Raw genomic sequence first — 12011 nt, 5'->3', positions numbered from 1 at the left:
GCTGTTACTGGCTCACCCTCCTGAGAAGTATGTCAGGAGGAGGAAGTTTTTTCCCTCTTCTACATGAGGGATGTTGGAAGGCAAGGAAGATTTCAACAGTAAGTAGAGCACTTTTGCTTTAAAACAGGAAACTTGCTCATTTCTCCTCAAAGTTCAAGTTTGAAAATACATAGCATGTACAACAGCTCTGGGTAACCCAGCTGTCTCCCCAAAAATCAGAGTCCCATGGGAACAGTATGCTTTCACATCCCTAACCAGGTAACAGCCTTCCTCCCTCATGGAACTTATTTTTTATCTTTAATTCCCTGCTCTAACTTCTCTCCCTCCCTTGGAAACTCTTATAAAAGAAAAACGTGGGAGAGTTCAGTTAGGTATGCCATTTACCTCACCCTATCTGAGACCTCATTTGTTGTCTCTCATTCTTTAGATTCCTCTCAAATGTAATCATAACAAGAACAGGGGAGATTCCAGTAAGTCAGCCTCTCTACTGTCCTCCACCATAAAGTCTTTTGAATGTACAAGCAACAGCAAACAAACTCCTCACACTGAAAGATGGAAGAAACCATATCAACAGAAGCAGAATATTCCAATTTTTCTCAACAAGAGAAATTTTGACACAGAATTGGGATTCCCATGCCAAAGTATATAACAGTGGCAAAACATATAGAAAGTACTCCAGGTATGGATGACCTGCATACAAAGACAGCAAAAGACAAACTTTAAGTGACATGAGTAGGAAACAGCAGAATACACAAGCTAATTAATAACAATATGATGAAGATGCAAATACTGTATCCATAAAGGGACAGTCTGCAAAAGCAATTAAGATATTTTGCCAAAAATATATGTATTATGTAGCAGGTAAATGATTTAGCAGTTTATGTCTTCAGTTTTGATATTAAGAAGTTAAGACAGACTCTTCCTGATTTCATGTTTTCCCTTGTCAGAAGGTTAAGAAGAAAAAAAATTTAAAAATCACTCCTAGTTCACATATTTCTCATAACTCAAAAAGAAATTTCAATGCATCATATGGAGATATCTGTTGATTTATATTGCAAGTTAGTACATTACAAAAAAAAGAATTTGACCAAGGAGCTCATTGCTAAATCCTTCTCGAAAAGAACACTTGACTTCAGACCGCAAAGCAAGTAAGCTACTGATACAAAGAAAAAATAGTCCATTGAAAAACTGTCACAGAATTACTTTTATTCTATGATGATCTTTGTATTCAAGGTTCTAGATCTTCACCTTCACCCCCTCCTCAAATGAAACCTTACCAGCAAGGAATGACCAGGGCATAAAGTTAACCTTCTCTGGCTGAGGGTAGTAACTGATTATATTCCAATGTATGTGAAAGCCCTCAGGCTACACTCTTCAATTACAAATAGCTGCTTTGCACTTAAAACAGACTTTGAGGAACTACAAGTTACTCCAACTTAGCTGATGGAGTGTAAAATAATTCTCTCCTTTGTTTGAAGAATTGCTGTGCTTTAAGTCATGTCTACAGACGCTTGTCAAAGAGCTCAGACTGAATTACTCTACTCTGTTTGGCTATCCTATAGCAACAGCCGCACACACAACTTAGATTGCCAAAAACACAAAACAGCTTATCCTTTTCAGAAAGGAACATGCTCAGAACTACCTTTGCATTACAGGTAAGAGGACACACAAAAGCAGCTACTGCAGAGCAAGTGATACAAATTTATTAATTGATGCATGAAGGTCTGCTATTAAAGCTTCCGTTTAATGAGGACCACACTAAGCTTTTCCTACAGAAAATAATAATAATTTTAAGAATGTTTAAGAAAGAACAGAACCTTCCTAATACCTGCATGGTTATCCAAACACAGAAGAGCAAAGCCTTACCACTTGTTCACATTAATTAACAAAATGCTAAAGTACATTTTTATGGTATGATTAAAAAAGTACTAAAGACATTTACCAGATAATAAATCATAAATACAGTTGTCAAAGTATTACATGATTTCAACAACTTGCCCTTTTATTTATAAAGTACAGTTTGGTTTGGTGGGGGTTTTTTGGTTTTTTGTTTTTGGTTTTTTTTTTAATATTAATGTACCAACTTAAAACTTACAGCACTAGCCTGCCAAGTACCAAAAGAACATCTTCACATTCTGTAGTCAAGTAAGGTCGTGCATTAGCAAAGCTTTGGATGGAGATTCGGTATACTTCCAAAAAAGGTAAAATATGTTCCGATGCACCCCGACTGCCAGCATACTGAAGTAGTGTCTGAAAGAAAATGAGTTATCATTAGAAGTTCTCATAGCACACTTTTGTCTAAAAACCAAAATATCAATATGCAATATCAAGCATATACAGTGGAAAATCCTGAAGTGAAAAGTTTTTGCCCTGAATGAAATTTAAAAATAGTAGCTTTTCTCCTCAACAGAAGTTCTCTCTTTTATTCAAAAATATTTTCATTTATTTTATTATTTTGATAAAGTTATCAGAATTTCTACTGGGGAGCAAGCTATATGCAATCATCAAAAATGTAATCTGTTACAAGTTAAAAATTCAGGGACAAGTTCTGCACTCAGCTTCTTTTGTAAAGCTGCATGGAGACAGAATCACATATGTAACAACGGGAATCTTTATTACTCATGAGAATGCAAAAAAAATAGGCAAGATGTTCAAGATTAAGAACATTATTCCAGCTGTAGTATTTTAAAGATACATGTATTACCCATACAGCAAATGTGAAGCCATCAGAAGGGGATACAAACCCCAGATCAGACCATTACGTAGCCATTTTTCAAACACAAAATTACCCTAGATTCTACTACTTCACCATAGCAATCCTACATAATCCAGGCACAGTACCGAAGAAACAATGTAAAATCTAGCCAGTTTTAAGACAAATCAAAATAAGTTTCAAAAATCAGCACAGAGACAACAGTAATATCTCCCAACTTTTTTTAAAACTTCACTACACTACCACATTATTTTCCTAGAGGTTATAAAGTAATATTGAGAGCAAGCAGGGCGCTGAGCTAAGGACACCCCAGCTCTACTTACAGCTTGCTTCACAAGTAACATCCCTTCTCTGTATGCATACCTTTCTGCAACTCCAGACCAAATATGCCTGTGTTCTTACCAGTTACCATTTCTCCCTCATGCTGCACTCTCCCTAGACCAAACAAGGTACCAATCTTAAGGCAAGCTGTGAAGAAAAAAAACCCAACAATGAAAGAGACTGTGCTTTGTGGAACCCTTAGGGCCAAGACTGAATGGAAAAAACAGATCAGAGTGCCCCACCCACTTCAATACAAGCCAAATTGTCCTAAGAGGATGATCAAGTCATATCAGGCTTCTAATTACTTCACGTTGAGACTCTGACACAGTGAATTTATTTTAACATCTTAATCAAACACACGATCATACCAGATTATCACTAGAAAGAGAACACTACTGACCAGACCGTACAATGACCTTACTAAAACCAAGTGCAGTCATTATAATGGCCAGAAACACACCACAAAGATCATTAGCAGAAGCAATGAATGACTAGTAACTAACCAGCCTAAGTGCTTCTCCAACAGATTAATGAAGGATTTGAAAGTGTAACTCAAATTATATATGGCATTAGAAGAATTAAATCGCATTCAAAGGCTGTCAAGCAAGAAATGCTCAATTGATGGTTATCATAACATCATCTGTTTAGTACACGCAGCAGTAACGCTATCATTATAGTGACTACAGAAATAGAAGATCAAACATACAAGTCTCTGTACTTTTCTAAAAATACATCCATTAAACCCAAACTATTAAAAAAGTCAGATTTAGTACTCAATATTTTGACAGACACATCATAAACTATCTGGTCTGTGTAAACCATAAAACATGGTAGAATATTTCCTAGGATTAAATAAATTTACTAGAAAACACTGCATCCTTGGTTTAATGTAATCCCAGCGTTGAGATCAAAGTCTAACAGCTAATATTAGCAATTTGTTGAGTAGCCATTTATCAGAAACCTCTCCCCAAATAGATGAGCAATGATGGTTATTAATAGCTTGAACTTCAAAGATATGTAGCTTTGAACATTATGATGTTATTAGTATCAGGATACTGACAAATAAGTAAAATGCAATAATCGTATTACAGAGGCTCTTAAAAGCCCTTCTGCTATTTCACAAGCAATGTAAGTAGAAGTTTTATTAGTCCACTACAGACTTTTCCTGGCAGTTTACATACAAGATAAAATTAGACAAATTTTAACTTGTGAGAAATATACAATCTACATGCTTAATGAACAGTCAAGTAACAATTTTATAAGCAATTACTACCTTACTGTCTAATTACCTGAAGAGAGTATTCAAGCATTTTAAGTCTGGTTAACACACATCCACTTACACTTTATCCTGTCCTCCTTCCTTTGACTATAATAACACATCTAATTGGCAACTGGAGTGAGCAGAGGCCACCCACATCCACCCACCGTGTAATCTACAGACCAGCCTAGATCCTCAACACTGCATAGATTCTCATATCCTGCAATGCTGGAATACCTGCTTAGCTGCATTTCTCCTGAAGCATCCCCCCCCCACACACCCCCAACCAATTTAAACATGTCCAAGTTGCCTGACCTGTTATTACAGCTTTAAGTCTCTGTTTAAGAAAAAAACTTCCACCTCTTCTTAAACATACCTGATTACAATTGACAGTCCTCACCTGTGTCATCTTTAATAATTTCAGAAAGCCAACAGGTGTTAGGTATTGGCAGATGGGATGCTTTGATGTCCTACAAACTCTGCTTCACTGATACCTGTTCTTCATATTTACGACAGCACAACCTCAAACATACACACTGTTCATTCTAGTTGGCTGTTTGGGTACATATTGAGCTTCCCAACAGACATGTTTTTCCTATGGTGAATATGCAAAGCATTCATGCTTGTACAATATAAAGTTGCAGAGTCAACCCACTATTTAGGCTTCATGAGTTTCTTTGTTGGGTTATCCCAAACAACAATCTTCCTCCCCTGCTCAAAAAATAGAGATCTTTAAGGAAATCATGACACGCAGCATCACTCCCAGGAAGAGCTACTGGAAAGCTGCACATGGCAGCAAAAGTTTACATGTAGTAAGACACAGCATTCAGACAGCTCAAAGCATAGGAAAGCTACTGATTTGGTTCACAGTCTGTTGTGTTCCAACAGTCTCAGTAACTTCCACAGAAAAACAGAGCACCTTTCAGGACCATGCCACAGATGTGGACACAGGATGGCAAATTCGTGCTGTACTAAAACATTTTAGCTACCCTCATTGCAGCTACTTCCCAAGATCATATTTAAGGTCAGTTAAATTCAGCTTCTCTCTAGGCATATTCTGCTGTAGCTTAATAAGCTTATGACAAGACACCAGTGGTACCCTCCAAGTTGTTAATACGAAATGAAGTTGAGCTCCTTGAATTTCACGTAACGTCTCCATTCAGAAGGGGAAACCAAGATGTAAAATTACATCCTAACCACAGTGGTTTGACTGCACAGCCACATCACAAATTCATATTCCATTTAAGTTGCTGCATGACAGACTAGCAGTTTCACGTTTTCCACTGTATCTCTTGGTATAGTCATGACAATCAGAAGCGTCCCAAACTGATGGCAACCCAAGACATATTTTTTCATTTTTATTTGTACTATCACAGCCTTCTAAAACAAGACTACCATTCAATAACAGCACATAGACCTAGAGAGGTCTAATTTTTTTGTGGATAGAGTTTGGGGGTTTTTGCTTGTTTTTTAGGTAATAGAACGGTCTTTCAAACTCCATTGATCAAGCACCTCTAAAGCTTTATCTGTACCAAACTAATCTGGGCAACTGGACCTCTACATATTGATCATTTTGACAACCTCTACTAAGTGTTAGTTGAGTACTTGTTTCAGTTTTCTGGTGCCACTGGAATGCCACTGGAAACAATCTTAGCAAAACCTGAAACATGGAGAAAGTCACACACGCTATACTGGGCTCTGTGTAAAGGCAAGGTCACAGATCTTAACAGCATGCTTAGCTTGGGACATAACACAGCAGCATGCAGCAGCATCCTGCAGTATGAGAAGCAAGCGTTCTGAAACCTAACAAATAAACTCCTTCTGTTGTTTCGGTAAGTGATGAGCTAACCACCCTCCCAGAACAGTATGGCAAAGTACACAACCTGTGCATGTAAAATGGAAGACTGTGAAGGGTAATAACAGTTATCCATACCACACTAGCATGACTTTTTTGTCTCATTTGGCATTTGATTTTGCCATTTACCATTCAAATACAGTGGCTGTATCAGCTGAGGTGTACACTAGCTTGTAAAACTGATTATTTTTTATTTTAGAAACCACAATCTCTTCAGATTTAACAGGGATGGCTCTCCAACCCAGCAACCTAACAACAGCTATTCAACCTTAGAGCTCACAGTAAATGATGCTGTGGGGGAAGCAAAAACTAACTAACCATTGAAAGAGTTTACTTAAGAATAAGTTATCTCCATCACTACAACTTCAATCAAATTCAGCTCTTCTTCTGGAAGTTAGCGGCTCAATTGAAAAATTGCTGATCCTTAGCCTGAGCTGCAGTAAACAAGTATTCAGACAAGATCACTGGACCACAGAAGCTCACTCAGTGACTTAAGTGAACTGCAGGCCTTCACAAGCTAGCACACATTGCTTATCCCACGGCAGATCTCAACCAAAGCAGAACACAGCGTTTTGATCCCGAGGCGGGTAAAGAACAGGAAAGCCAAGGTCCAGAAACTGAGAAAACGCGGCGCGGCCCGCCTGCCCCAGAGAACCTCCCCAAGGGCTACCAGCTGTCTAGGCCTGTGGAACTGGAGAGCCCAAAGGCGAGCGGTCCCTCGGTGCAACGGGCCCGGCCCCAGGCCAGCAGCGGAGCGCCCGCAGGAGCACCCCTCGGGCAGGGCGCGCCCCGACCCCATACCCGCCGCCCGGCACCCGGCCTGCAGTTCGCGCCGCGGCCCACCCCTGCCCGGCCCCTACCTGGCAGAAGCCCCGGCAGTACGCCCGGGACGAAGCCTCTGACACCTCCTGCTCACGCAGCTCCGTCTGCAGCTGCCAGAGGCGGGCTCGGAGCGCCGCCACCAGCCGCTGCATCTCAGGCCGCGGAGCCGCCTCGGCCTCAGCGTCCGCCATCTGCACCCGGCCCCACTGCGCGTAGGCAAGGATCACGTGACTCCCAGACACTGACCTCATCGTCCCGGGACGGCGTCACATGATGCACACGTGACACGGCGCGCGTGTCGCTATCCACGCGACCCACCGTCTGGGGCGGCGGCTGGACGCCTTCAGTCGAGTGGCGTCACACGACGCGACGAGAGCGCACCGCAAACGCGCTTGCGCGCGGGCCTCCTGCGGGGAGGAGGGAGTGGGGTCGGGGCCGCCCCCCGAGCGCTCCGCCCGTCTCAGAGCTCTCGCGCCAGGGGCGGGGCCGCCGCGCTCTGGGGGCCGCCCCCGCCCGAGCCGCGGCCCGGGGCCGTCCGGGGCCGGCGGGGTGCGCGGGAGCGGCGGTGCGGGCAGGGCGCGGGCGAGTCCGGCTGTCGCTTGAGCTTGTCGCTCGGCGTGGTCTGGGGACAGGGGGTTCGCGGGGCGTTTCCCCGGGCGCTTCTTCACTCGCTACGATGCCGAAACGCAGCACCACCCCGGAGGGTGTCGGCACCCGTGTTCACCGGGAGGGGCCGGAAGTTTTCAGCCCGCTGCTGGTCCCAGAACTAGCACCTGCAGGTACCCAGGTGTTATAAAGGTAATTGCAGAGCGAGATTACCTGAAAGATAGCGATGAACACCGGGGAGAGTCAACTGTTTAACTTAGATTGCACTCAGTTTAATCTCTTGTTTGTTAAAAGCAGACCATTTGTGAATTGAGGAAAGCCCAGAAGGTTCTGATGCCCAGCCAAACACAAGGACGGTGAATAGCTTTTACCAAGAACTTGCAACTTGCAGCACGCCCTGTGAAATTGGACGGCGCGCTGGTGGGTCAGGAGGCTCTGCAGCGCATTGCCACAGAGCCCTCTGCCTGGCAAGTAGACCTGCCAGGGTAGAAAAACAGGAGGGCAAGCCCAGCGGTGAAGGTAGTGAAACCTTGCAGGAAGCAATCGGTGCCGGTAAGGCTTGCTTTTACCACATCTGACTGCAAAGGGAATACTTGTAGTCCACCCAGAAGTAGAAGCTGGAATGGTATGCCATTGCCTGGAGCTCCTAGGCCAGAAATCTGCTGACAGGCATTTTTGCTTTCTTTGTCTTGCTTAGGAACAAGGACAGGTGAAGTCTTAGCTCTTTCTGCAGCTAAAAAACAAAACAAAACAAAACCACAACAAAAAGCCCCACAACCAAACCCCAACAAAAACCATTTTCCATTGGTTTTAGTCTGGGAACCTCAAAGGTGTGCTATTTCCTTTTTTGATTTGAGAATTGTCAGGGAGGCCCCTTGCTTGTCTATGAGCATATGGTTGGGGTTTCTACCCTCCAGTGAGATGAGAATCTCTCCTTTTGCTTTTCATACTCTGCCTAACTGGCCTGCACAGTAGGAGGGAAACACATCTCTGTCCACCAGGTAAGAATTACCTGCTTTTTTCCACCTTAGTCTCTGCAAGGCAAATGAGAAAGGGAGAGGAGTGGAGAAGTCAGGAAGACCTGAGGTGAGTTGACGTGGAACCATTTGGGAAGCTTTCCCTAGTTGCAAGCAGGTTGTATGATTTCAGCTCATAGCTTTGTGGTATGAGGCAAGTGGAGTGCTTAACATCTGAAGAGATGGGTGAAAACTAAGAGATGGATTAGCAAAACTATTGTCCTGCAGATTTAAAGCCAAAGGGGGCCTTAAGAGATGTCCTGGGAAGGAAAGATGTAAAACAAGAGCCTGGAAGTCCTGGGCCACAGATGTGCCCATGAGCTTTTGCACATCCCCATTATTCTCCTACAAGTTAAATGGTTCTGTAGTTTTACTGTTGGGAGGGAGTGCCTCTTAGATACCAGTCTAGATTGCATGGTAGGGTGAACAAGACTCTTTAAGTATGAGAAATCTACTGCTAGGGGGGCAAGGGGTATTGTTCCCCCTTCAGAATGGACCCTTCCCCCTTTCCAAAATCTGGTAAAGTCCCCTCCTTGCACAAGAGACATTATATGGGGCCATGGATATAAGGAAAAGCTTTTTCACCATGAAGTGGCGAAGCAGTGAAGTAGGGTGCCAAAAAAGCTTGTGCAGTCTCTCTTTTTAGAGGTGTCCAAGACAAGACTGGCTAAGGCTCTGAGCAGCCTCAACTGACCTCATAGCTGACCCTGGTTTGAGTAGGAGGTTGGACTAGAAACTTCCTGGAGTCCCTTCCAACTGGAATTATTCTGTGATTCTACTGACTTTTTTTAGTTTGGTACACAGTCCTGGGCAGGGAGCACAAGAAGGTGAGTGCATAGCCAGGAAAATTGTCCTTTTCCCTTCTGCGCTTGCTCATTTCCTGTTGTCCTTCCTCCCAGCTGGAAGGGGCAAGGGACATCCACCAGGCCTGCGCTGTCAGTGCCAATGCCAACACCTGGCAGTGGGGGGAGGCCAGAATGGACTCCTAATGGCAGATCCACAAAGTTGACAACGGGTGACCAGGTCATCAAATCAGCTGGTAGAGCTGGCTGGCTTTTGATGGCCCCTACGGCCCCTGGGGACTGTTAATCCTTGGTTTCTCTCTCTCACCATGCTCGAGAGAGAACCGCAGCAGCCTGCCAGGCACACTTGACCTAGCACATCTGACTCTTATCTGTAGGCCACCATAGCCTGCTGCCAGGCCCTCCACATGCCAGCAGCTCCCCTGCCCATCACCTGTGGGCACTGGGGCAGAGCAGCCAGCTGTGTGATACTGCTGCACATCTGTTACATGGAGCGGCTGCATCAAAAAACCAACCTGAGAGCCAGTAGGTACAACTTTCAGCCTTATCTGTCTCCCAGCAGCTATTAGGAAAGGAGGAAGGAGGACAGATCCTTGTAGAAAGGCCTCTTTTCCATTCCTTCTCTTTTTTGTTTTTAACCTTCTCCCCTCTCTCCGGGTCTTGATTCTGCTCTCCTGTTGAAGTGAAGCTGGGGCAGAGGAAAATGTCTGCATTTCATCCTCCAGCAGCAGGACAACCACTGAAAACAGGCAGCGGGAAAAAGTGGGGATCTGAGTACACCTGGAGGCGAATAGCAGACATTACATGGAGGGCAGTGGAGGATGACAGTGGAGTGTATATATAACAAAGATAAATGCATTATATATAACAGAGATAAATACATTTTATATGTGTTTGTACACCTTCATATGTATATGTTAGCTATACGTGTTTAAATGCATACATATATATGGATAGATAAAATATATGTTTATCCTCATATATGTGTATGAGAGCCATTGAAGTAGTTGGTAGATGAACTTTTCCCTTTACCCTGGAGAAACATTAAAGGCCCTTAGGGCCAGGACATTGTCCTTAGTCCATATCTGTCCCACAAGGGGTACCTGGGATTTAGCAACTCCTTGCTACTGGTTGCCAGCTGAGGTCCAACCTTTTTGTTTGCACACACTTTTTATAATATAGCTACATATATATACATAAAAAGGTATAAAATGTTTTGTTGGTTGATGGGTTTTTTTTAGTGAGAGATAATAGAATTAATCATAAATTTTAAACATTCACTGAAAGAAAATTACATTACAATAAAATGTGGCTTCATTGGCCACTTTTTCTGCAAGTCTTTGTCGTGGTTCAGCCCCAGCCACAGCTGAGCACCACGCGGCTGCTCGCTCACCCCTCTCCCGCCACGGGATGGGGCAGGAGAATGTGAAGACAAAGGCAAAACCTCGTGGGCTGGGATAAGGACAGGTTACTGGGATGGCAAGGGAGAGGGAAACAAAACAACAGTACTTAACAGAAAATACACAACAGGTGATACACAATGCAGTTTCTCACCCGATCACGGTACAACTCAGACCACACACTCAGATTCGTCCTGAGAGCACTGCCCCTCCCTAACTAGTCCCCTTTGATGCTGAGTATGATGTCATATGGTATGGAATAACCACTTTGGCTAGTTTGGGTCACCTGTCCTGGCTGTGTCCCATCCCAGCTTCTGGTAAAAATTAACTCTATCCTAGCCGAATCCAGGACAGTCTGCCACAGAAGCTTTAACAGGTCTGGGGTGAGTGTGCATTGAAGGGGGAACAGGGCAAAGGGCCAGCCCTGTGAGTCAAATCAAGGGACCTCCTCTCAACTAAAGGAGAGACCCATCTGTGAATCTAACTGAGAGGCCCAACCAACCTCCCTCCCTACTCCTGCTCTGCTAAAAGCAGTCTTTGTCCTAGCTAGGCATATGTTTCACTGGCACAAGATGGGTGGCAAGAAAAACCTGTATGAATTTACAGACTTTTTAGAATTATGCTCACTTTAACTTCAGGCTGTTATGCCACAACAAAAATTTTAATTCTCTGGTGTCATCAGTCATGGATATTTAGCTTCAAAAAGATTTTAGAGGAGAAATGGCATCACGTGGGGAGAAAAAGATATGCACACATTCACTTATGCACAGACTACTACAACTAGTAATAAAGTCTTTCAAAATCATGAGTGTACGTTGCCAGAGGAGTACAGCTGAAGAGTCGGGAATCTGTATGCAATGCGGGGAACTACCATCAAGGTTGGACATTCTAGAAGATATCCAGTAACACCAATGGCCCACTGCTGGAAAGTCACCTAACTCACCTCTTACAGGGAGGAAAAGCCAAAGTATAAAATACTGTTTGTTTGAATGATGTTTCCATTTGAATTGCTTTCTGCCTCTTTTGCCATTTCTTTCTTTCATCCATTCCTTTCTTCTATATATCTGCAAGCAAAGAAACCCAGAAGTTTCTTTGCTGCTCCTGCCAACAATGGTGGCTGGCACATACCCTGGACAGCCACAGCAATGCAACAGCATGCAGCATGAATCTCAGGGCCCCCCTCCTTTTTTTTTTCCTGATGAGTGACTAGTTCTCAT

At 43.6% G+C, this 12011-nt stretch overlaps 1 protein-coding gene across 1 annotated transcript in view; it reads right to left on the bottom strand.

The window, feature by feature from the left end:
* RLF (RLF zinc finger) overlaps positions 1 to 7221 on the bottom strand; it is a 53809-nt gene extending 46588 nt beyond the window's left edge. Inside the window, exons 1-2 of the mRNA XM_075774226.1 lie at positions 7008 to 7221; positions 2096 to 2250 (exon numbers count right to left, since the gene is read on the bottom strand). Of these exons, the coding sequence (XP_075630341.1) occupies positions 2096 to 2250; positions 7008 to 7220 (368 nt within the window). The 5' untranslated portion in view covers position 7221. The remainder of the gene's footprint in view (positions 1 to 2095; positions 2251 to 7007) is intronic.
* Positions 7222 to 12011: the final 4790 nt, after the last annotated feature.

This window comes from Balearica regulorum, chromosome 22 (assembly GCF_011004875.1).
Source record: "Balearica regulorum gibbericeps isolate bBalReg1 chromosome 22, bBalReg1.pri, whole genome shotgun sequence".
NCBI classification, from domain to species: Eukaryota; Metazoa; Chordata; class Aves; order Gruiformes; family Gruidae; genus Balearica; species Balearica regulorum.
The sequence above is the reverse complement of the archived record's forward strand: the minus strand, read 5'-3'. Positions and strand labels throughout refer to the sequence as shown.